This window comes from Stegostoma tigrinum, chromosome 28 (genome assembly GCF_030684315.1).
Source record: "Stegostoma tigrinum isolate sSteTig4 chromosome 28, sSteTig4.hap1, whole genome shotgun sequence".
Lineage (NCBI taxonomy): Eukaryota > Metazoa > Chordata > Chondrichthyes > Orectolobiformes > Stegostomatidae > Stegostoma > Stegostoma tigrinum.
In genome coordinates, this window is record NC_081381.1 from 28,283,963 (window position 1) to 28,310,635 (window position 26,673).

General features: G+C 43.6%; 1 protein-coding gene across 1 annotated transcript in view; it reads right to left on the bottom strand.

Annotated features, from left to right (window-relative positions):
• Nucleotides 1–26,673, bottom strand: part of clcn6 (chloride channel 6) — a 70,444-nt gene that overhangs the window by 29,005 nt on the left and 14,766 nt on the right. The window contains exons 4-17 of the mRNA XM_048561743.2: nt 23,393–23,458; nt 18,252–18,318; nt 17,468–17,574; nt 17,043–17,169; nt 15,278–15,345; nt 13,617–13,675; nt 12,022–12,154; nt 11,594–11,707; nt 10,319–10,485; nt 9,656–9,776; nt 9,064–9,190; nt 2,069–2,222; nt 494–653; nt 27–133 (exon numbers count right to left, since the gene is read on the bottom strand). Coding sequence (XP_048417700.2) covers nt 27–133; nt 494–653; nt 2,069–2,222; nt 9,064–9,190; nt 9,656–9,776; nt 10,319–10,485; nt 11,594–11,707; nt 12,022–12,154; nt 13,617–13,675; nt 15,278–15,345; nt 17,043–17,169; nt 17,468–17,574; nt 18,252–18,318; nt 23,393–23,458 — 1,577 coding nt within the window. The remainder of the gene's footprint in view (nt 1–26; nt 134–493; nt 654–2,068; nt 2,223–9,063; nt 9,191–9,655; nt 9,777–10,318; nt 10,486–11,593; nt 11,708–12,021; nt 12,155–13,616; nt 13,676–15,277; nt 15,346–17,042; nt 17,170–17,467; nt 17,575–18,251; nt 18,319–23,392; nt 23,459–26,673) is intronic.

Below are 26,673 nucleotides of genomic sequence, written 5' to 3' on the forward strand. Positions count from 1 at the left end.
ATAATTCAGTAATAATAAACACCTACTTATCCATTTCAGCCTCAGTCTCCCACTCAAGTAAAGGTACACCACGGAGATCCACATGCAAATCATAGATCCCTTTATTGAAGAAATCACCTGTCCATTTTGCAACCTGGCGAGACAGAGAGGGGAGAAAGGGGGCATGATAAAATACATCCAAGGCAACAATCTGAGGCACTTAGTACCACACATATATTTAGTGATTTTATCATGCTTGCCATGGAGCCATGAATTACTTCCCTGAACATTGAAACATCAGCTCTAGGTACTCTACTCACTTGCAAATCACAGAAACGGAACTTCAAACAGGAGGGCGCAAACTTACATATAACTCTAACCAAATCCTGGGTTAGTACATTTGCACCTCATCCTACACTGTTTATTCTCAGCATTTATGTGAGGACTGCATACTTACGATTACCATGTGACCATATGTGCACACCCAAACACTCGTAGGCAGGAAACGACATACCATCAGTGTGACCATGATTGGCAATCCATATGTGATTTCGTTAGTTGATTCAATGAGAATGACCGTGAGACTGATGGTCATTCGGACCACCCCACCAAGGAATGCAGCCGCCCCAACCAAAGCAAAGGTCCCGGAATAAATGTGCGTCATTCCAATAAACCTGAGAAAAATAAAATGTTTACTATCCTCAGTGCCCTTGCATTCCTACTTCACTATTTCAACAGCCTCCATTCTCTACACACCCTCACTCCCCCCAATGAAACACAGAACATCACACTTTGTTGTCAACAGATGTTTACCAGTTTTCACACATAGCATGTCAACATTTTAATAATTTTATGAATGTGGTTTCATAATTCATGCATTTCAGGGATTTAGTTTTTGATTTATAAGAGGGCTATGGTTTGGAATGGATTGTCTTTAAATTTAGGGTAAGTTAGATGGATTGATCCAAACTGAAGTTTATAAGGGAGGGGATGATAATTATTAAGGATCAAACAGAAGACTCAACTTGATCGATATTTATATTTGAGGCCAGTCACCGCTGTTGCCATATCTGCGATAAGACTTCTAAGCCTCTTGAAGTCCATAAAGATGTTCCAGTATTAAAATTTGTAAATTGCTACATTTAAAGTGCCTCAGTGTTCCTAATGAAAAGGTCATTGTGGTCAGAGACAGCTAATTAAAATTCCTAACTGAAAACAGGGCTTATCTGTTCTCCATTGCAATGAAGAAGGGGATACAGGAAACCATTTTAGGGTCAAGTTACAAGCTTACTTTAACTCAAGGTTATCACAAACAGATGGCCTTATCCTAGTGTCATTTGCAGCTCACTGAGTCAAAGATGCAAAAGAGATTAAGACAAACCACGCCTGCACCATAAGCAGAGAGAACGCTGGTTTTATCATTCACTGCACGGAATGTAGCTGAGGGCTTGCATTCAATTTAGACGTAGAATTCAAGGAGGGTGTCCAGCAGATCTGCCGAGTTGAAGGAACTCTCACTCTAACTCTACACTCTAACTTTCATGTTGTAGGCAATGAGGCACCTTGGAGAAGGCAGAAAGAAATTGTGCCAGGAGCTGTAAAGCAACTCTGAGCTAGGAGAAAAGAGTTTTAGAAATCAGGCTCAAGTTCAGACCTTACAAGAAGCTGATAAAAAGTTTGGAGTTAGTCCCAAAAAAGTGGATAACCATCAAGAATCTGACAAATTGTCAAAGACTTCTTGGAGAAGGTATGAATCATAGTGGAAAAGGTATGCAATTTTGATTGGGAAATTTAGTCTAAAATACCTGTTGGTTGAGTTTTTTGATCTAAAGTAGAAGCAATTATCTATGATCCTGCTTAATAATAGGGTTTGTTTTACTTGGTCCTTGTATAGTAAAATCCAATTGTTCGGAAATAGTTGCTTTTTGCAAATAAATACATTTTGTTAAATTATCTCATGTTTGATAATCTCCAAATGTTAATGGACTCTAGGGTGATTGTAACGATTTCATAAAACAGCAGCTATCACTTGTGGTCAGGAGAGTAGCTTGGAAGCCCATTGTACAAAATTCATTCTTGAATCACTCACGTTTTTAGAACATTCGCTACAAGTCGACCATAGGCAGCTCCACAAAGAAGCGAGGGCACAAAAAGCCCACTGGGGACTGACACACCATATGTCCAGCAGGCCAGAAGAAAATACAGAACAAAGAAAATGCTCAGAGTGACTGGACTGAAGGTTCCTGGAGAGACAAGAACAGTAAAACAGCTCGAACAATAAAATCCTTCAGCAGATGCAATCGTTTTGCCAAAATCATCGGCATAGTATGCTTTGAGAAAAGCAGAATGAAAAACATGTTGTACATTTCTACACTGCACGTAACTAGATCATAGAAACATAGAAAACAGAAGTAGTAGTAGGCTATTCTGCCTTTCAGGTCTGTTCTGCCATTCAATATGATCAGTGCTGATCATGCAACTCAATACCCTGATACTACTTTCTCCTCATAACCTTTGATCCCTTTCACCCTCAAGAACAATATCTAACTCCTTCTTGAAAACATTCAATGTTTTGGTTCATAGGCTCTGGGTGAAGGAATTTCTCCTCATCTCAATATGAAAGAACCACCCATATCCTTTAAATCATGGGCCCTGGGTCTAGACTCTCCACTAGGCAAGAACATCCTTCGTGAATTTATCCTGTCTCGTCCTGCTAGAATTATATAAGTTTGCATGAGATTCCGCACCCCCCCCCCCGCCACCTTCCTCACTTCTTCCAAGCCCCACTATGTACAGTCATAACCAATCTCTCTTCATACATCAGTCTAATAAACCTCTGTTACATTCCCTCCATAGCCAGAACATGTATCCTCAGATAAGGAGATCACAACTGCACACAATATTCCACTTGTGGTCTCACCAAGGCTCTTGCAATGACATCCCTGCTTCTGTACTTCAATCATTTCACTATGAAGACCAATACAAACATCTGCCTTCTTCAGCACCTGTTGCAACCCATATTTACTTTCAGAGAGCAGTGCACAAGGACACCCAGGTCTTACTGCATCTCCCCCTTTCCCAATCTATCGTATTCAGATAATAATCCGCTTTAATGACTTACTATCAAACTGGATAATCTCACATTCATAGACTTCACGCATATGCCCACTTTCAACTTTTCAAAATTACATCAAACCATCTCTGCATCATCCTCACAGTTCACCCTTCCACCCAGCTGCATCATCTGTAATCTTGGGAGACATTGGATTTAGCTCCCTCATCCAAATCATTAATATTGATTGTGAATTACTGGCATCCAAGCACTGATCACTGGGATACGTGACTAGTCATTGCTCTCCATTCGGAAAAAAGGCCTGTTTATTCATACTGTGTCTCTCATCTGCCAACCGCACACTATCCACATCAGTATGCTAACCCAATCCCATGTGCCTTAGTTTTAATATGCTAATCTCATTTTTGGAACCCTGTCAAAAGCCTTCTAAGAAATCTAAGAAAATCATATCCAATGATTCACCTATCAACGCTACCAGTTACATCCTCAAAAAATTCCACTAGATTTGTCAAGTATGATTTCCCATTCATAAATCCATGCTGTACCTGACCAATCCATCACTGATTTGATATCTTTTATAAGAGACTCTAGCATTTTCCCCATTGCTGATGTCAGGCTAACCAGTCTATAATTCTGTTTCCTCTCTACCTCCCTTTTTAAATAGTGGGGTTATATTAGCTAGCCCCCATAGGAACTATATGAGAATCTTGAAGGATGACCAATGCAGTCACTATTTCTAGAGCCACTTTCTTAAATAGATTTTCACAGAATAAGACCTTAAGACAAAAGGAACAGAATGAGGCCATTTGGCCCATTGAGTCAGGTCCGCCATTCAATCATGACTGATATGTTTTCTCAATTCCATGCTCCTGTCTTCTACCCATTACCCTTTTTCCCTTTACTAATCAAGAATCTATCTATCTCGGTTTTAAATACATGCAACGACTCGGCCTCCACAATTCTCTGCAGCCATGAGTTAATCGGCCTCTGGCTAAAGATATTCCTCCTTTACTCAGATCTAAAGGGCCATCCCTTCACTCTGAGGCCCTCAGGTCCTGGTCTCTCCTACTAATGGAAATACCTTCTCCACATCCAGTTCTCTCAACATTCTGAGAGTTTCAATCAGATTCCCCACTCATCTTTCTAAAATCCATTGAGTACAGACCCAGAGTCCTCAATTGCTTCTCATATGATAAACCGATAATCACTAGGTTCATTCTTGTAAACCTCTTCTGGACCCCGTCCAATGCCTTAGATACATAAGCCAACTGCTCACGGTGGCAAATGGAGTTTAATGCAGACAAGTGTGAGGTGATGCACTTTGGTAGGAGTAACCAGAAGGCAAAGTACAGGGCTAATGGTAAGATTCTTAGTAGTGTACATGAGCAGAGAGATCTCTGTGTCCATGTACACAGATCCTTGAAAGTTGCCACCCAGGTTGACAGGGCTGTTAAGAAGGCATACAGTGTTTTCGCTTTTATTAAAGGAGGGAACAAGTTCCGGAACCAAGAGGTTATGGTGAAGCTGTACAAAACTCTGGTGCGGCCGCACTTGGAGTATTGTGTACAGTTCTGGTCATCGCATTTACTAGGATGTTGCCTGGTATGGAGGGAAGGTCTTATGAGGAAAGGCTGAGGGACTTGAGGCTGTTTTCATTACAGAGAAGAAGGTTGAGAGGTGACTTAATTGAAACATATAAAATAATCAGAGGGTTAGATAGGGTGGATTGGGAGAGCCTTTTTCCTAGGATGGTGACGGCGAGCACGAGGGGGCATTGCTTTAAATTGAGGGGTGAAAGATATAGGACAGATGTCAGAGGTAGTTTCTTTACTCAGAGTAGTAAGGGAATGGAATGCTTTGCCTGTGACGGTAGTAGATTTGCCAACTTTAGGTACATTTAAGTCGTCATTGGACAAGCATATGGACGTACATTGAATAGTGTAGGTTAGATGGGCTTGAGATCGGTATGACAGGTCGGCACAACATCGAGGGCCGAAGGGCCTGTACTGTGCTGTAATGTTCTATGTTCTATATTCCAAATGCAGACTGACCACAGCCTATACAACGTCAGCGGTATATTACTGCTCTTGTATTCTAGCCCTCTTGAAATGAATGCTAACATTGCATTTGCCCTTATATCTGACAACTGAGCCCACGTTAATTAAACTTAAGTCCCTTTGTGCTTCAAGTTTCCTCAATCCTACCCTATTCAGGAAACGGTCTACACCTCTTTCTTCCTACCAAAGTGCATAACTTCATACTTCCTCACATTTTCTTCCATCTGCCACCGCTTTGCCCATTCTCCAGCTTGTCCAAGTCTTTCTGCAGCTTCCCAGCTTCAACACTACCTGTCCCATCACCTATATTTGTGTCATCGCAAACTTAGCAGCAACACTGTCAGTTTCTTTGTCCAGATCAGTAACGTATATGAACAATTGTGGTCCCAATACTGACCCCCTGTTGAACTCCACTAGTCACCATCTGCCATCCCCACTCTCTGCCTTCAACCGGTCAGCTCCCTATCCATACCAGTATCCTTTCTCTGACACCACGGGCTGTTATCTTGTTTAGCAGCCTATGTGGCACCTTGCCAAAGGCCTTCCAGAAATCCAAATAGATCATGTCCACTGACTTTGTTCAACTTGCTCATTACTTCCTCAAAGAATTCTAACAGATTTGTCAGGCACGACCTCTCCTTGACAAAGCTGTGCTGACTCAGCCTTTTTTGGCTACGCACCTCCGAGTACTCCACAGTTTCATCCTTAATAATGGACTCTGAAATCTTAACAACCGAGATCAGTTATAACTGAGAGCTTCTTGTCTTCTGCTTCTCTCCCTTCTTAAACAGCAGTGTTATACTGGCCATTTTCCATAACTCTAGGACACTTCCGGACGCCAGTGATTCCAGAAAGATCACCACCAATGCCTCTACAATTTCCTCACTTATGTCCTTCAGAACTCTGGGATGTAATCTATCTGGTTTGGGTGATTTAATCACCTCAGACCTTTCAGCTTCCCTAGAATCTTCTTATGTGATGGCCACTACACTCATCTCTGCCCCATGACTCTTGAAGTTCTCATATGTTACTGGTATCTGCCACTGTGAAAACTGATGCAAAGTACCTATTCAGTTCCTCCACGATTTGTTTGTTACCCCTTACTACTTCTCCAGCCTCATTTTAGGGGGGGGGGGGGGGGGGGGTTCAACTTCCCCACCTCTTACCTTTGAGATATCTAAAAACAAAAATTCATGCAATCTTCTTTTATATTTTCATTTTTCATCTTCTCCCCTTTTTTTGCCCTCTGGTTTTTAAAGGCTTCCTACTAATCTTCACTATATTGTATAGCTTTTATTTCACTTTTATGCTGTCCCTGACTTCCCTATTCATATATGGTTGCCTCATCCTTCCCTTAGTATACTTTTGCCTTAGGATGAATTTCTGCTGTGCCTCCCGAATTACCCCCTTGAAGTCCTATTGTTGTTGCTCTACCATCTTCCCTGCTAAGCTCCCCTTCCAATCAGGTCGGCACAACATTGTGGGCTGAAGGGCCTGTTCTGTGCTGTACTGTTCTATGTTCTATGTTCTAACTCTGGGCAGTTCCTTCCTCATGTCTTTGCAGTCACCTTCACTCAACTGTAATACTGCTATATCAGATTCAATTTTCTCCCTCTCAAACTGCAGGGTGAATTCCATCATATGATCACTGCCCTTAAGATCCCTAATCAAGTCTGCCTCATTACACATCAAATCCAGAACTGCCTGTTCCCTCGTGGGCTCTAACACTAAATACTCAAAAAAATCTTGCAGACATTCCACAAATTCCTTTTCTTGAGATCTGCTACATGATTTTCCCAGGGCACCTGCATATTGAATGCCCTCATGATTATTGTAATTGTGCGCTTCTTACATGCCATTTCTATCTCCTGAATTACATTCTTCCCCACAAACTGGTATTTTTTTCCCCATTGCAATTCCTCAACTTACCCACACAGACTCTATGCCTTCTATGCCTAGCATTTCTTGCTATCAATTTAATTTCATTTCTTACTAACAAAGCAACCCCACCCGTTCTGCCCATTTGTCTGTCTTTTCATACAGCATATATCCTTGGATATTTAGTTCCTAGCCTGGAGCCCTTTACAGTCCTGTGATATCCACACCATCATACCTGCCAATTTCAATCTGCGCTACAATCTCATTTACCTTGTTTCATATACTGCATGCATTTAAGTCCAACACTCTCAGACCTAGGCCCTAAAGGTTACCAGTCTTTAATCCCTTCAATTACCATTTCCAAATTAGTAATGATCTCCTGTAGTTCCTCACTCTCACCAGATCCTGTGTGCCCCCACATTTATAGGACACTTTTTGTGTCCTCCTTTGTGAAAATACAGCCAAATTTAATTAGTCTTTAATTGTATTGTCTCTTTGTATGGGGCCAACATTTAATTTAGCTAATCTTTTTCTCTTCACGTTTCTATAGAAGGTATTACAGTCAATTTGTACGTTCCCCACAAGCTTACTCTCATCCTCTATTTTCTCCCTTTTACTCAACTCCGTTGTCTTCCTTTGCTGAAGTGTGCTGCATTTTTAAGCCAAATGGGATGTCCCTCGTCATCTAGTACTCTAATTTCCCTTGTTAACCACAATCCAGTCACCTTTTCAGTTATATTTTTGCGTCAGATGAGAATAAGCAATTGCTGCAGTTCCTCCATGCAGACTCTAAATATTTATCATTGCCTAGCCACCATCATCACTATGTAACACACCCCAATTTGGCCTAGCCAGCTCGCCCCTCATATCAGTATTCAGGTCCCTAGTTTCAGAATGAACATCACTTTTCATTTTAATGCAGAATTCTACCATAGTACAGTCTTTCTTCCACAGCTAGAATTCCAATTATTCCTTTCTGATTACACAATACGCAGTCTAGAATGGCCTGTTCTCTGATCAGTTCCTCAACGTATTGACCCAGAAATCTATCCATGTATGCTCCAGAAACTCCTGTTCTACGGTATTGTTACTGATTTGATTTGACCAATCTATATGCAGATTAAAGTTGCCTATTTTCACAAGTGCATCTTTATGATTTGGACCTCTAGTTTCCTATTTAAATGTTTTCCCACCACCATTACAGTTGACAGGTGTACATACATCTTCCATTATTGTCTTCTTCCCATCTGTGTTGGAGTCCAGTGAATGGTGATTATCTGCAGCACCTGGTACCTGGATACACTCTAACATGGGATCGTGGGGAGGGGAACAGAGATTTATCGTATGCAAAGGGAATGAATGCAATAGGAACTGAGGAAGGAGAATGAACAGTAAACAACTGTGGTCCATACCAGTACTGATGATCTATGTGGAAAGGAGGTGATCCCGCAGTCAGAATTTAGGGAGCAAGGCAGGATTAGAAAAGCAGCAAGCTCCAGATTATGGAAGTAATGTTAAATTTATGTAAAACGCTGGTTCAGCCTCAAGGGGAACTACAGGAAAAATATTTTACGAAGAATATTAATGCATTAGAGAGTATACAGAAAAAGTTCATGAAAATGGTCCCAAGAATGAGGAATTTCAGTTACAGAGACAGATTGGAGAAGTTGTGATTACATTACATGAAGACAAGGTTGAAAGAAGCTTCAATGCAGGTATTCAAAATCATGTGGGGTCTGGTCAGAGTAGATAAGAAACTGCATTAACGGAAGAATCCAATCCCAAATTGAAGGTAATTGCCAAAAGAAAGGCAAGATGGCATGAGAAAAAGCTTTATCATGCAGCAAGTTTTTGAGATCTGGAATACACTGTCTGAAAGTATGGTGGGGGCAAGTAAAATGAAGACATTCAAGGAGGAATTGGATTACTATCCGAAAAAGGGAATGTGCAGGGCTACTTGGGGAAAGCAGGGCAATGGGACCATATGAAACTGTTCAACAGCCAGTGCAGGCGGTCACCTTCTGTGCTGTAACCAATCTACGATTCTATCCTATGGCCCAACCTACTGTGACTCACCATCTTGGTGGAAGAGTTGAAGAATGGCAGTCTCTTGGGGGTTGAAGAAAAGCGTGGCCATGTCATTGTAGGTTTGGTTAGGACAGAAGAAGGTCTTGATGCTGGAATTTACAGTCCGCTCAGAAAGCTGAGGGGACAAAAGCAAAATATAATAAAACACACTGCTGTGAAAAGATTAAAGCTGTAAATTAGAGAACAGCAGCTCTTGAATTTGAACCAACAGCCCAACCCTGTCAGATGTCCGTTTACAACAATATTTCACTCAAGAGTGAAATGAGACAAAGTCTCTGACTACCAAGGATGCTGGAATAAGCAGATCTCATACCTCCACAATGACACACATTAAAGCATTTAAAGGGCAAGCACATGCAAAGCTTACTGCACTTAGACCACTTAGGACATATTTGCAAGTCTCAATTTCGTGCAAAGGAATTTAATTGTTAACAGGATTTATTTTGACAAAGCTCAAAAGATGCTACATTTTGGAAATTTACAAATGGACCAAGTTAATTTTTAAAATTGAACAAAATAATCAACACTCAAAGTTTCAAAGCCTTTATGGAGATTATGAAAGCCTGAGTGGCACACTCACTTGTAGTGCTGTGTTGTTGCTATGCTGTTGCGAAGGGATGTCACGACATTCTCCTAAAGTCATGGAGGCTATAAATACGACCATTGTTGTCACCATAGCAACCAGTAGACTCTCCAGAATCCTGAGGTCAGGGAGATAGACAGAAGTAAACCCTTATGACATTTCAATTAAAATGTAAGTTGAACGGACACAATGAGTCACACTGTTGCCTGCAGTTTCACCCAAAAATTGAGGCATACGCATCACTGAACTGAATGTGAGGCGATATCCAGGAAATAACAGCTACACCCAACTCCTAGTGAAGGAGGCACAACTGTCAACCTTAGGAGTAGTTTGAGGACTGCTATTGCAATCTTGAGGCAAGGGTGGGATGGGGCTGAAGAAAATTAGTCAGAGCTTCCAGCGATGCAAGCTGGAGGAGACAATTCAAACATTTGTTGAGGCCAGGATTGAAATCAACTGTAATGATTCATCTTGGGTAGTCTGCTGACTGTCACTGAAGCAGAAGCAAAGGTAGTTAAAATGTTTTATGAAACAGTACCTCCACAAGTACAGAAAGGAGGGCAAGAAATATAGGGTAGCAAGCTTAGAAAAATTGGGATGATGTTTAAAGTTTAAGATGTGAATGTGGTGAGTTCACGATGCTCTATCTTCATTACTTACCGGACAAACTTGGCCTTGGGATGCACGTTGCGCATGCGGTACTTCGCAAGCCTCCTATTCAGGCAATTAAACATTGCTCCCAAGAGTCCACCAATCACACCCATTATGATGAAGAAGGCCAGGTCCACTGCTGTCCACAAATGACACTTCTTGTCTCCATCTGCACACTAATACAAAATGCCATCAGCAACCACGTGAGCACAAACTGGAACCAATGGAATGAAACACACAGATCCCACCTGACAGTTCAGGAGGCACTAAACAGCTGGCCTACTCTAAGGGGCTTATCAAGTGGCCAAGTGTCAGTGCAGGACATATTCGTCAGAAGTATGCATGGGGCAACAGAGAACAAACATACATTCTGGTCACAGGTCAGAGGGTACAGGGCACCCTTTTGACAGATATCCCAACAAAGAGAATTTCCATCTATTCAAAGGGTACTCGAACATCCAACTGGAAAACCAGAGGGTTGGTTAATTTAGTGACTTGGCACCCTGATGGCGCAGCTCTCCCTCAGGACCAGGACTTGAACCCACAACTTTGACTCAGATGCAGAACGCCATCCATAAGCTTTATCAGCTTTAACATGTATATTTTCAAACAATAAGAAAGATTATTTATAATTTTAGTGAACTGAACTGTAATTAATGAATCAGTGAAAATTCAGAACAAAAAAAACCTAACTTGTTTTGAGAGTCTGGGGAACAGATATCAGGTGTGGCTCAGTTGGTCGCACTCTTGCCCAATTGAGGTGGCTATGGATTCAATTCCTACATTAGAGACTTGAGCACAAATATCTCAGCTGGCCACTCCAGTTCACTCCAAAGGAGGGAATGTTCTTGGAATTAAATATTTACTGACAACCCACAGAACCTCTCAGGTGAATATAAAAGATCCCAATGCACTATTTTGGAGAAGGGAAGATATCTTGCATGCCTTGGCCAAGACTTATCCCTTAAGTGACATCACTAAAATAAAATTATCTGGTCATAATTCCATTGCAATTTTCAGGATCTAGTTCTGTGCAAACTGACTGCTAACTTCCTTCATTACAACAATTAAGTACTTACTTGGTTTAAAAAACACACTTTGGGACACTCCAAAGATGAAAGTACAGATAAATGCAAATATTTGTCAACAACTTTTATCTCTGTCTATGAACATTAAATTTGTGACATTTCTCCTGGACTACATACATCCAAAACTATTTGCATTCAGGGCTCTCAGATGAGTGTTAAGGACATTGCAGAAAGCATCACCAGCTCCACAGCATACCTTGAACTCGCCAAAGTTGAGCAATCCCGGTAGCTGGAAGGAACCCCAGCTCCCATAACGGATACCCGAGCGGAAGAGATTCAACGTGAATGCTGCAGACATTGAGCAGAAGAGCTGAAAAAAAAAAAGAGTAGAGCAGAAAACAAAGGACAGAATTGCACACCAACAGCCAACCACCCCAAGCCGATACAATACTGCCAACGCAGTAACATTGGCCAAAGCCAATTGCCACATCAATTCCACCAGAGCTTCTCAAACAACTATATTGCGCCAAACCCAATTCGAAACCAAATTACTGCATTGTCCATACATAACCCCAACCCAGCCAAAGACCACTGCACTAAAACAAACCTCAGTCAGACAAAATACTGCACCAGCCCAAAACACAGATTGTTTCCCCCCGATACTTGTAGTTCATGCACACTCACCACTTTCCATGTTAGCGCTTGGTTCCAGAATGAGGATCCTTCCTCCAAACTAAATAATGTCCCTCCGATTGGAGCCCCGAATGCTGCTGCAACACCCGCCGCTGCGCCTGCTGACACAAAATCGCGTTTGTCCCTGTGAACACCAACAGAGCCTTTCAATCACAGTATCATAACATTCCTCTGTTAAAACTAAAACACGAAGACTCAACAGCTAAAGTAAAATAAACTGACTTCATCTCCAAGAATTTCCAAAAATAAGCACCCAGCAACACGTGAAAATCCGAATGTAAACTGAACTTTCACATACAAAGGGGGGATTTGAGCATCTGCATTATCGGATAGAAATTTGTCACCAATCTACAATTTAGATGTTTCCAGTTTTAATCAAGGACAAGTTGGTAAGACTACTCCTGTGATGGAGTCAACATTTGATGCCTTCATAAGCTTACGTGTATCAAATTTTACAGCAGCTTTCAATTTAACAGCTGCAAGCTATTTCCCAGGGGTCAGGAATCCCAATAGCGAAAGGGAGGGAACAGCAGCTGGATCCAACAGGCAAGTACTTTCCTAGTACCAGTGGGCCAGCAGAAGCTCATTCCACCCACCCACTCCCTCACCAGTGATGTCCCATGGTAACATACTAATGTCACAATGCAAAATCAAACCTTTACCCCACCAGCTTTGTGGCTACAACTTTCCATTGACGCACATGCTCTGTCTGTTCATCTACCTCCTACCCCCTCCCTCATTTCCCCTAAGATTCCCAGAGTGCCATCTTGTTCCCACCCAATAAACAGTCTCTCTCAATATTGGCTGATGACTGAAAAAGAGTGAAAAATTTAAACGAGATACTGCCATTTTCAGAACGTCTAAAGAATCATTTTTCCACATTTTGACCATTTCACTTTGCTGCAGACTTTCTGTCAAAAGGTATTTCCCCCTTTCCCAATAAACAGAACTGATCATTTTCATCAAGGTACAAGGTAAAAACAAGTGCAGAATGTGGTATTGCACACTTGTCTTGGGTTAGTGGTGGCGGTGTGGGTGGGGTTCATACCAATGTCTCAATGCTTCACATCAAACCTGGAATCAGAAAATGGCAGCATGGTTAAGGCTCTGCTGAGCAACTGATTCTTTTGGTCTCCAGCTGGAAAAAAAGGTGTGTAATCTGCTCTCAAGCTCCTGCCATTGAGATGCCACAGACTAAGCTCTTCCCTTTTACCTAACTGAGGCCCTGGCCACATCCATACCTTCAAAAAGGAGTTCACTGCAGTGATGTGATTGTGATTTGTTAAGAAAACGAAACTACCTCCACAAACACCATTTTCAGTTTGATTTTTAAAGACGGTGTCAACTCTTCTGTGCTGACCACAGTGGCATTCTGCACTCTGCACAGCAGAATTAACCACATTTCACAGAACATTGCTAAAATTCTCCCCAGACATGAAATCATGCTGTAAAGAGCTCTTTTAAATGATTGCAACCCCAATGTGGATGACAACATGCATCAAATGGTTTTGCAACTCTGCCAGTTTGAAGTGACAGGAAAAATGTTAGTTGTATTTCAGGATGTACAGTTCACAAATGATTCCTACCTGTCACTGCGGAAATATGGGAAGTTGAACTGGATCTTGTGGAAAGTGATGCTTTGGAACTATTCCATAGAAGGCAAGAAAGCAAAGCAAGCATCAGACAAAAACTAAAACACTGCAAAATGTAAAAAAAATCATTCCACCCCATACTCAACCACCACCCCTACTCCACTCTGCCTTGCCCACATCACGAGAGTCATCAAGTCATACAGCACATAAACAGGCCCTTCAGCCCAACTCATCCATGCTGATCAGGTTTCCTCAACTGAATAGTCCCATTTGCCTGTGTTTGGCCATATCCCTCTAAAACCTGGAGTTTGTTTTATGTGCTAACCTTCCTATCCATGTACCTGTCCAAATGTCTTTTAAAATGTTGTAATTGTACCTGCCTCTACCACTTCCTCTAGCAGCTCATTCCATATATGCACTATCCTGTGTGTAAAAACATTGCCTCTCAGGTCGCTTTTAAATCTTTCACCTCTCACTTTAAACATATGCTATCCAGTTTTGGACTTCCCTAACTTAGGTGAATAGCCAAGGTCTTTTCCCTTACCCATGCCCCTCATAATTTTATAAACATCTGGAAGATCAGCCCCCAAGTCTCCTACGCTTTGTTGGGGGGGGTGGGGGGGTTGGGGTTTTGGAAAGCGTCCCAGCCTTTCCTTATAAGCCAAGCCTTTCAATTTTGGTAACATCCTTGAAATCTTTTTGCAGCCTTTCCAGTTTAATAACATCCTTCCAAAAGCACGGCAACTAGCATTCTCAAACCCCATTTTTATTCTATGACCTACTTTACACACCTTGGTCCTCCAGCCCACACACCATCCTACCGGGTTTCAAACACACCCAGAAATCAGCCCTGCTGTGCATACACTACTCTGCCCCACAGTCCACCCCAACCAACAAATCCTGTTGTGTGACAAATCAAAAACCTGAAAGACTTTACCTTTTTGTTTAAACAATGTCACAAATTAAGCACAACTATAAACAGTAGAGTTTTTCAGAAGTCCACAACAGTAAGATTCACAACTGGCCAGAAAAATGAACGTAACGTTGTGAACTGTTTGAACCACATGGCTGCTGGCATTCTGAAGAGAGGCTGGACTAACAGCATACTTAAAAGTATTAACTTATTTAAAGGCAAAAATAATGAAGACACTGATCTCATTTACTGACCCATCCTCCTGTTATATGTTATTTGGTGATGTGTTGCTGAGAACAACTGGATATAAGGGCAGCTTAGCCAAGACCAGTTAGCCAAACACAGCTGGCAACCAGTTACCCAAGCAAACCAGAACCATGGTAATTTCCAACTAAAATAGAGTAATTTCAGGATAATATCTGGGATTATCTCCAAAGTGAGAAACTGGAACAGTGGTAGGACTTTGACTTGGGACAGGTGAGGCGAGAAAGGTGAAAAAGAATGATTTGGGTTTTTAATCTTGTTTGATCACAGAATCTCAATTGGAGGGTGATGGACAACATCAGGTAATTTAATTTCATGCGACTGTTTCCAACTCTCCATTAATCAATTTCCCACTTTATTTTTGACTTCTGGTTCACTTGCTAATTAATTTGGAGGCACATGTGATAAAGTGATACATCCAAAACACATTATAAATAGGTGCTGGTGCATGCCATTACACCTGACTCCAATTACTCACCTGAGGCAGACCTGCTCCCACCACTGCTCCACTGTGAATCATTGGACCTTCCTTACCTACAAATAATCCTAGGAAACAAAATGTGCATCAGACATCGCTTGGAACAGCCAAACAGCAGTGCACAGCACTCAACGAATAAATTTTTGCCCAATGGTAAGGAAAAGGTCTTACACCAATAAAGTGAATCAGCTGATACTACAAAGAGGAGGCCCACTCAGAGTCAGAAAATCTAAGAAATATTGCTTCAGCTACACTCTAGGATCTTTCAGCAATTTAGAACTCTGCATTTGCACACAATTTCCAGGAATGCCATTCTATTTAATCATATGTCAGTGCTGCCTACCAGCAAGACATTAAGCAGTCAACTGGCATAGTATCTTCTGAACATCAAAACATATCTCAGGTTGAAAACAGTTCCCAATTCATTTTATAGACAGAACACAAAATGCACACAGTTCAGGGAATTATTACAGGACTGTAATTAAGTCGTGCAGTATTTAAGGCAGTAGTTCACCACTAGCTTCTCAAGGCATTTAAGGACAGGTATTAAAGGCTGGCCTTGCCAGAGATGCACTCATTTCAAGAATTAATATATAAAGCAAAGAAACTAAAACTCTATTAGAACTTGTTAACTCACTATGTGATCGTCCCAACATGCGTATATGCTTGTCACTAAAATGAAGCCAGTAGCTTCACTGGCACAACAATAAATAAACTACAGAAAACAGTGGGCAAAAAAAAGATGGGCCAACAGTGGGACAAGGTACAACCGAACAGGGCAAGACAGCACCAACAGCCTCATAGGATAACTGAGCACAGCAGAGAAACCAGAAGTATATTTATCATACTTTACTGATACTCGTAGCATCCTTTGTTAGAAGTCTGAGTTCCATTAGTGTCAATTTAAGTAAGAGGAGGAAAAACTTATAGACATTAGCACAGCAGTCTGCACATTATAAAGGTTGTGGATGTCAGTCAGGCAAAACAAAAGCATGTCAGATCCACAATAACACAATGGAAATAAAAGGTCAGAGATAATGGGAACTGCAGATGCTGGAGAATTCCAAGATAATAAAATGTGAGGCTGGATGAACACAGCAGGCCAAGCAGCATCTCAGGAGCACAAAAGCTGACGTTTCGGGCCTAGACCCTTCATCAGAGAGGGGGATGGGGAGAGGGAACTGGAATAAATAGGGAGAGAGGGGGAGGCGGACCGAAGATGGAGAGTAAAGAGGATAGGTGGAGAGAGTATAGGTGGGGAGGTAGGGAGGGGATAGGTCAGTCCAGGGAAGACGGACAGGTCAAGGAGGTGGGATGAGGTTAGTAGGTAGCTGGGGGTGCGGCTTGGGGTGGGAGGAAGGGATGGGTGAGAGGAAGAACCGGTTAGGGAGGCAGAGACAGGTTGGACTGGTTTTGGGATGCAGTGGGTGGGGGGGGGAAGAGCTGGGCTGGTTGTGTGGTGCAGTGGGGGGAGGGGACAAACTGGGCTGGTTTAGGGATGCAGTAGGGGAAGGGGAGATTTTGAAACTGGTGAAGTCCACATTGATACCATATGGCTCCAGCCTCACATTTTATTATCTTGGAAATAAAAAGTCTTTTGGTTCTGTTAAAGGCTTCCACTCAAAACGTCAAGCTGTCCTTATCTCAGATTCTGATCCATTGATACATATTTTCTGTATTGTTAAAGGTTACGGGTGGCTTCCGATTAATCATATTTTCCTGAACATGCAACAAACATAGGAAAAAACCTCAAGTCGCCCCTTACCTCCAGCCACACAGAACAACACACCCACTGCTTTACAGACCAGGGTCCGCAGCCTCACGATTCCAGGGATCTTTACCCCATTTAGATAACATTTGATCTCAGGAATTCCTGATCCAGCTGCAACTGGCTGAAACAATAAGATATTTTTTTAAAACATGATACTGTCCCCAACCCTGGCAGAACATAGATACACGCAGCTTAATCCCTGTCACAGAAAACATTTTTTGTTTCTAGCAGGGAGACAGGCAATACGCAATTGACATCAGCTGTGCATGAGCTGAACAGCAGATACTGAACGCACTGCTCCATTGTCCAGAGACTCAACAGTGGGCTCAAGGCATTGTACACCCATTGCTGCCTTAATAGTTGCGATATTTTTTATTTAAAACCCAAGTCAAATGTGATGCAACATATTGCACTCGTACCTCAATCAAGACAAACAGACTAGCCAGGAAAACGAAACCCATGTTGAATGCAAGGAGCTCAAGGAGGGAGAGTGCGAGACATCCCCTCTCACTGCAATCCTCCACCGCTTCAAGGGGTAAAATTAGGGAAAATACATACAAAAGATAATAATCAAAAAAATCTTCAGGGTCACAGATGCCATCATGCTCCTGACTTGTAGCTTGAGGTTTTGGGCAGTCAGAAAATAAGCAAATTTTGTGCATGCATGTTTAGACTTATGTCACTTTGGAGCACTGTGAGGAATTTTATTATGTCTCAGGTGCTATGCAAATATAAATTGAGATTACGTATCTTCTAGTAAAAATCCAAATCAGTTTTACAAGAGCTCTCTGATGTCACACTTGGACAAACACAACCTGCTATCAAACCCATCTCAACTTCCACTTTTTTGTCCACATTTGGAATGAGGTCGAGAACAGGTGTCATGATAGAGTACAAACTGGGCATCAACATGAATACTACTCATAACTAACTGGCATTTGATAACACTCTTTCACTTTGCTGCTTGGTAATTGAGAATAGGATGGTGGGGCAGTAAGTGGATACAACAGATTCGTCCTTCGTTTTGTGAGGACGACATATTAGGGTGATTTTCTACATTCTACTGGCATTTGTGTGACAAGGATCAGAGCTCATTCAGATTAGATTCCAGCCCGTAACTTCTGTTTGCCTGTCAATCTACATTCACATACATGGACAGTTAGCACCTGTCACTTTCTGACATTACGAGATTTTAAAGGATACATTTTCCAATGATTTGGTATTTGAGGTCTGAGAAGAGATGAACAAAGTAATCGATGAACAGTCCAACCTGAAAAAAACAAAGTCAAACAATTATTAATTAACATTTAGTGTAATCGAATCATAAAAGTGGATTCTGATTGATTATTAGCTACATCTAAACACCCTTAAGTTTTTGACCCTCTGAAAGCTGTGTTTATTTCCCACTCAATTTGTAGCATTCCTACAGGAATCAGAAGACCATGCTTTCAAGTCTTGCCACAATACATTAACACAAAATCTATGCTAACAATTGCAGTTCCAAGGAAATACAGCATGTTTGGAGGTGCTGTCTTTCAAATGAGGTAAATTATAAGAAAATACTGAAAATTTCAGTTAGTTCTCCAGATTCCTCCCTCAACCAACATCAGAGCACAGATTATTTGGTTATTCATCTCCACTGTTTGTGGTAACTTGCTGGGATTTATCACATTCATACCTTACCCAAAGTATTCCTCAAAAAAGCCAGGTTCAACATGGAGGTCACGTTATCTTTCAGTCACACTGCATGGGGGCTTCAAATATATCCAATTCAGTTTAAATCAACATGTAAAAACAAAGCACTTCAATGGGAATACATTTATTCAGTAGAATTCAGATCATGTGCAAATCTCTATCTTAATTAATCAAGAAAAACAAATTCAAAGCAAGACCAATTTTTATTTTATTCACTTGTGGGACACAGGTGTGGCTAGTTTGCCAGCATTTATTGCCCAACTCTACTTATCCTTCAGAAAGTGGTGGTGAGCTATCTTCTTGAACTCCTGTAGTTCACGTGCTGTAGGGTGGCGCTCAATGCCCTTAGGGCTTAGGGCGTGAATTCCCAGATTTTGATCCAGCAATAGTGAAGGAACAGCAATATATTTCCAGGTCAGAAAGGTGAGGTACTTGGAGGGGAACATGCTGTTGGTGGTTTTCCCATGTATTGCCTGCCCTTGTCCTTCTAGTTGGGAGTGGTCAAGGGTTTGGAAGGCATTGCCAAAGGCAAGAGTGGAGTATTCCATCACATCCAACTTGTGCCTTGTAGATGGTGGACAGGCAATGCGGAGTCAGCAAGTGAGTTACTCACTGCAGTATTGCTAGCCTCTGAACTGCTTCTCTTGCCAGTGTTTATAAAGCGAGTCCAGTTGAGTCTCCGGTCCATGGTAACCCCAAGAGTGTTGATAACGGGGTATACCTTAAATGGTAACACTACTGAATGTCAAGGGTGATGGTTACATAGTCTGATTGGTGGTGATCATTGCCTGGCATTTATGTGGCACAAATGTCACTTGCCACTCGTCAGCCCAAGCCTGGATACTGTCCAGATCTTCTTGTATTTGAACACCGACAGCCTCAGTATCTCTGGAGTCATTAATGTGCAAATTTTCAGCACCAGTGGCAAACATTCCCACTTCTGATGTTATGATGGAGGGAAAGTCATTGATAAGCAGCTGAAGACGGTTGGGCCAAAGACACTACCCTGGCATTTGAATCAAAGCTATAAATAAGGTCAAGAACAGGTGGAACCCAAACTGGGCACCACTAATGAGGTAATTGCTGAGCAGGTGCTGCATGATACCACTGTATGACGTCTTCCACCACTTTATTAATAATCAAGAGCAGACTGTTGCGCTGGTGACTGGCTGACTTGGATTTGCTCTGCTGTGTAAACGACATACCTGGGCAATTTTCCACATTGTTGTGTCGATGCTAGTGTTCTAACTGTACTGGAATAGCTTGACTTGGGGAGTAGCAAGTTCTGGAGCTTCATGTACTGTTGCCAGAACATTGTCAGGGAGCATAGCCTTTGCAGTATCCAGAGGCTCTAGCCGTTCCTTCATATCACATGGAGTGAATCAAACTCGCTGAAGACTGGTATGTGAGATGCTGGGCACCACTAGAGAGGGCTGAGATGGATCATCCACTCAGTATTTCTGGCTGAAGATTGCTGCGAATGCTTCAGCCTTATCTTTTGCACTGACGTGTTTGGCTCTTGGTCATTGTTTGAATGGGGTATATGCCAGGCCATGCAGTTGCAGATTGTGGAATACAATTCTGCTGCTGTTGATGGCCCACAGCGCCTCAAGTCTTGAGCTGCTAAATCTGTTTGAAGATGGTCCCATTTAGTACAGCAGTAATGCCACACAACACAACAGAGGATTTTCACAATGTGAAGGCAGAATTTCATCCACAACAAGGACTACACAGTGCTTACTCTGACCAACACTTCAAATCAGAATCCCTACAGTGTGGAAGCAGGATATTTGGCCCATGGAGTCCACACCAACCCATCCCCCCCCTACCTACTCCTGCATTTCCCATGGCTAATTCACCTAGTCTGCACATCCCTAGACAGTATGAGCAATTTCACACAGTCATGACAAGATGCATCTGCAGCCAGCAGATTGGTATGGATGAGGACAAATTTGTTTTCCCCATTTGTTGGTTCCCTCACCAACTGTTAAACTGGGTATGTGCCAGTTATGTCCTTTAGAACCTCACCAGATCTATCAGTAGTGTTGCTGCCAAGCCACTCTTGGCAGTAAACATTAAAATCCCTCACTCCTGAATGTATTTTGCATCCTTGCCACCCTCAGCACTCCCTCCAAATGTTGTTCAACATGGAGTATGGATTCATCAGTCAACACAGGAGGTACATGGTAATCGTCAGGTTTCCTTACTCATTTTTAACCTGAAGCCGTAAGCCTTCACGAGGTCCAAAGTCAATGTTTAGAACTCCCAGGACAACTCACTGCTGACTGTATACCGTTTTTCCTGAATCTGTCCAGCCAGTGAGACAGGACATATCCAAGGATGGTGAGTTTATGACTGTCAGGCTGCTGCTTGACTAATCTGAAACAGGTCTCCCAATTTTGACACTAGCCTCCAGATGCTCTGAGGGAGGACTTTGCAGGTCAACGGGGTTTCTTCTGCTATTGAATTCTCCAAAGCCTGGGCTGATGCCAGGTGATCCAAGCAATGTCATTTCTTTGTGGAGACATTCTAGTATTGAAACAACTGAGAGGGTTGCAAGGCCATTTCAGACAGTTTTTGAGAGACAATCACATTGCTGTGGGTCTGGAGTCACATGTAGGCCAGGCCAGGTGAAGATGGCAGACTTCCTTCCCTGAAGGACATCAGTGAGACAGATGGACATTTCTAACAATCAACAAGGGCTTCATGGTCATCAGAAGATTCCTAATTCCAGATTTTTTATTGAATTCAAACCCCACCATCTGCCATGATGGGTTTTGAACCTGGGTCCCCAGATTACTGGTTTAGTTTTCATATTAATAGTTTAGCAATAATACCATTGCCTCCATGTTCTACATATATAATATCCGTTTCCAGTTGATAACGCTTGCCAGGTTATGGGAAAACCCTAAATGGCAACCCCACTATGATTCCCATGCCTGTTTCTGGGAAACCATTCAGCAAAGTGTTAGCAGACTTGAAGGCCCACTGCCCAAAACAAAAAGGAGGCTACCAGTATATCCTTACTATCCATTTTGCAGAAGCTGTTCCCCTCAGAACCATGTCTACCCTAACAATGGTGAGGGAATTTACCTAATTTTTCACCCAGTATGGGTTGCATACCAAGATCCAGTCAGATCAGAGCTCAAATTTCAAGTTCATGAAGGGGAGCTCTTTAGAATGGAAGATCATTCATACAGGAGGTCAGAGTTCAAGTCTAACCTGTTCAAAGGGTGTGTAATAATATCTCTGAACAGGTCGTGTAGAAAACATGCAGAATATAAGGATGAAGTCTCCATGTTAGAGGTCTGCTGAGTTGTCTACAAGCAACTTGTGAGCCTGTTAAGTTTTTTTTATTATTCATTAATGGGATGAGGGTGTCGCTGACCAGGCAACATTTATTTGCCCATCCCTACTCGCCCAGAGGGCAGTTGAGAGGCAATCACATTGCTGTGGGTCTGGAGTCACATGTAGACTAGGTAAGGATGGCAGTTTCCTGATGAATCAGGATGGTGAACCGGATGGGTTTTTCTGACAGTTGACAATGGATTCACGATCATTAAGTTCTTAATTCCAGATATTTTACTGAATTCAGATTCCGCCATCATTTGAATGGCAATAATGCCACACAACACAATGGAGGGCATTCACAATGTGAAGGTGGAATTTCATTTGTAACAAGGACCGTCCAGTAGTTACTCTTACCAACACTTTAAATCACAGAACCCCTACAGTGTGGAAAGCAGGCCATTCAGCCCATTGAGTCCACAGCAACCCACTCCCTACTCTAACCTCAAAATCCTGCATTTCCCATGGCTAATTCACCTAGCCTGCATATCCCTGGACACTATGGGCAATTTAGCACAGTGACGACCAAATGCATCTGTGTGGGATTCGAACCTGGGTTTCTGGATTAACAGTCCAGCGATAATACCACGAGGGCATTGCTTCCCCTAATGTGGCCCAGGAACATTTGAAAATCTAATGAAATGCAGCAAAACATGCCATGGAGCAAACACTTTAGCCAGGAGATTGTGTGTTGGTGCTCCTGCCAATATCAAATAAACACAATGTCTGTTTGGTAGCGCAAACAGAGAATCAAAGAAGCTCAGGGAATGAATTGTCTGATCACTTCCCCCCCAACCCCTGATTTGGGGTCTCAAAGACTGCGTCATGTCTACGTGATAAAAGCAATACCACTGCCAAGAAGGGGACAAATAGGTAACAATCTGCCTCTCTGTTACCAACCAGGTTTGCTGAAGAAGGATCTAGACCCAAAACGTCAGCTTTGCTGCTTGGCCTGCTGTGTTCATCCAGCTCTACACCTCTACGTTTTAGATTATTTCTTTTTACATATAGTAAACATTAAACTCATTTTTTTTTGTTAACTTGAGAAAGCTAGTTAAATTGACTCCTTTTTAAAACAAAAGTTCATTGGTCAGGGTGAAACGTATCCACATTGAAGGAATCCTTTTCAAATAGTTGTGACTAACCAAGGCAGCAGGTGAATAATGAAGGGGAGCTAGTTATTTGCTCCATACCTAGGTGGTTAACAGTCTGGGGTGAGTAACTTGGGGGATTTTGTCTGGGGTCTAGACATAACGTGTACATTAAATAGGTTTTCATACCATAACCAAGATCTCACTCACCAAACCAGTGCAGGCACCAATACAAAATACCAGGATCCATTTAACCACCTCACATCTTCTGACTTTCTGTCAAAATTAAAGAAAAATCAATCACAGCAGTCAAAGCAAATTGAGCAGGGTTATCAGAAGAGGGGTTGGGTACAGCATATTATGATAAAAGGTGGTCTTTTGGTTTAATTTTAGTTCAAAAGTAAGAACAAAAAACCCACAAACTACTCAGCAAAATCAGTGAACCTCTGTGGGTGGAGAAATGGTTAATGATTTAGGTGCACATTGAAGGCATAATCTGTAACTGAGAATTTAAATGTCTATTCTCTCCATGGATGCTGCTTAGCCTGTTTACAACATTGTCTGTTTTTCCGCTTTGGTTAATTTAGCTTGGTAATACTTGTTTCAAAACACATTACGAAAAGAGATAATCTCAAGAAGTGCAAGGTATTGTAAAGTGTGGCGGAAACCTCAAACCCTTTTCCCCTAAGACTTAAGTGTGCGTATGGGGGGGGAATAGGGTATGGATTTCAATTTGAAAACAGATCAATAGACTTTTGTAAGGCAAATGCATTAAGGGTTAAAGGGCATTAAATGAAGTCAAGCTACAGAGCAGCAATAATTGAAGTAAATGGCAGAACAGACATGTGTGGCAGATGGCAGAATATCTGCAAATATTCCTTCAGTAGAGTCAACCGCACACTCAGATTCCAAATCCAGACCCCAAAACTTTTCAAAATTAGTGAGTTTTGAGAAAATTAGTAGCTCAGGTTGAGGTTCTGGATGTGAGTTTGCTCGCTTGGAAGGTTAGTTTTCAGACGATTCGTCACCATGCTAGGTAACATCATCAGTGAGCCTCCGACAAAGTGCTGGTGTTATGTCCCGCTTTCTATTTATATGTTTAGATTTCCTTGGGTTGGTGATGTCATTTCCTGTTCTTTTTCTTCAACACTGATTTGGAGCCCATCTACCATCCGCTGACAGAAAGAACAGGAAATGACATCACCACCCCAAGGAAACCTAAACATATAAATAGAAAGCGGGCCATAACACCAGTGCTTCGTCGGAGGCTCACTGATGATGTTACCTAGAATGGTGACGAAACATCTGGGAACAAACCTTCAAGCTCAGTGAACCAGCTTACATCTGGAACAAAATAAAGACCCACTCTCATGTGGACCAAGAGGAGGAGAATGCTGTCTTGGAGGTGAAAGGAGGACATCGGGTTGGCTGTGCACCCTTGAGACGAGTGGATCTTAATGCTGGCCTCAGCCTAATGCTGGTTCAGGGGAGCAGCCAACCTGCAACGATGGCTGCAGCAAGTGCTCGTGCCCCAGGTCAGGGGGTCCGGAACACCATCCGTGTTTCCGTAAAGAAGGTGGATGAAGGTGCACCTGTGGACCGCACCTTCTTCGTGAAGAGGGTCCTGTTGGACTGTTGGGGGTCCACTGCTGCGGGTATTTGCTGCCTGCAGGATTTCCCCGGAGGGGGTTTTTACGATGTGACCTTCAGGAGTGCCAAGCTTTGCGAGTGATTCCTGGAGGTTTTCAAGGAGAAAGGAGGTGAGGGCCCCCTCTCTGTATTGACCGCTGTCCCGCTGTTTGTGATGCCAGCGCAGAGGAGCCGTATGGTGACTGTACACATGTACAACCCGCATGTGCCAGCAGTTGATGTCCTGACCTTCCTTGGAAGGTATGTGAAAGTGGAAGGCGACCTAACTGACATCATGGACCCCTTTGGCATTTGGACCAGTAAGAGGCAGGTCAAGGTGATGCTGAGGATGGGCTCGGACAGGAACGTCGTACACCCACCGTCCAGCTTTGCGAACGGCGGGAGCAAGGGCTACCTGACCTATGCAGGGCAACCTAAAGTCTGCCATGCCTGTGGTAGGTCAGGTCACGTGGTGGCCGACTGCAAAGCCACCATCTGCAGGGAGGAGGGACACCTTGCAAAGGATTGCCCACAAGAGAAACGCTGCAACCTTTGCGGGGAAGCGGGCCACTGCTATAGGGCATACCCGCAGCGGGGGACCACCTACGCCCAGGTCGCCGGCAGGGGCAATGCGGGGACAGCGCCCCCCCGGAGGAGAGGAAGGCACCAGGACCCAGCAAGGGCCCCACTAATGTTCAGGAGGGCCAGGTCATGCAGGAGGGCCTAGCCCCGCAGGATGGGCCCCGAGGCCAGCAAAGCGCCCCTGCAGGCTCCGCTCCCCCCCGCAACAACCCGGAGTCGACGAAGGCAGCGACAGGCGACCCAGGACAGTGGACGACGGTCCGGAAAGCGAGGAGGAAGGTGCGTCGACGGGCCCAGGAACCGCAACCATCAGGCGGGAAGAGGCAGCTACAGGGGGGCTATAAGAGCTCCTCTGACGAGGGGGATTCGGAGAGGGCCTGCCCGAAGCAGAAGTTAAAGATAGAGGGAAAAGGAAAGCAGCATCCGGCTTCCAGGTGACGGGCGGCATCCTGAGGCTCCCTCCGACACCCAGTCAAGTGCCGTTGGGGCACCGGAGAGGCCCCTGGAACTTCCAGGCGGGAAGGAGGAAACAACGCGCCCCCAGCTTGACCCAGAGCCGGACCCTCCTGCCTCCGCACCCCTGACGGGGGGAATGCCACCCGGAAGGCAGCACGGATGGTTTCCTCAGCCCGGAGAGCGTCCAGCAGTTAGCCCGGGCAATGGACATGAAGGGACAGATGGAGGGGCTGGACCTTGGACTTGGGGAGGGTACTGCGGTTACTGCCCACAATGGGGGTACAAGTTGCGAGCTTTAATGTGCGCAGTGTCAAGTCCACCACAAGATGTGTATCCACGTTGGCCTACCTGACCACCATGTTTCCGCAGGAGTGCGGGATACCGCACCTCGGCAGGTGCGGGAAATGGTCCGGCGCCTGGACCTGTGGGCCTTCGATCTGGTCAGGGGTAACGACTGTCGCTCCTTGGGCCTGGCTATTCTGCTGTGGGGGCGCGACTTCATCTCTCAAGTTTAGGTGGTGGTGGTGGCCTCCTGATGGCTGACGTCACCTACAGGAACCTCCCGAGGCTGATCAACGTGTACGCCCCAGCGGTACGGAATGAGCGGTTGGCCGTCCTGCAGCGGCTTCCACCCCTGCTGGCTACATCCAGGCCGGTCATCCTAGGCGGAGACTTCAACTGCATCATCGATGCAGATGGACGATCTGGCGTGGGGACAGCGGGTGGGGGGGGGGGGGGGGGAGTCAACTGGACGTCACGTCCAGATTCCTGATGGGCACGGTGACGGACGCCAAGCTGCACAACGTCTTCAGCATCCCTGCAGA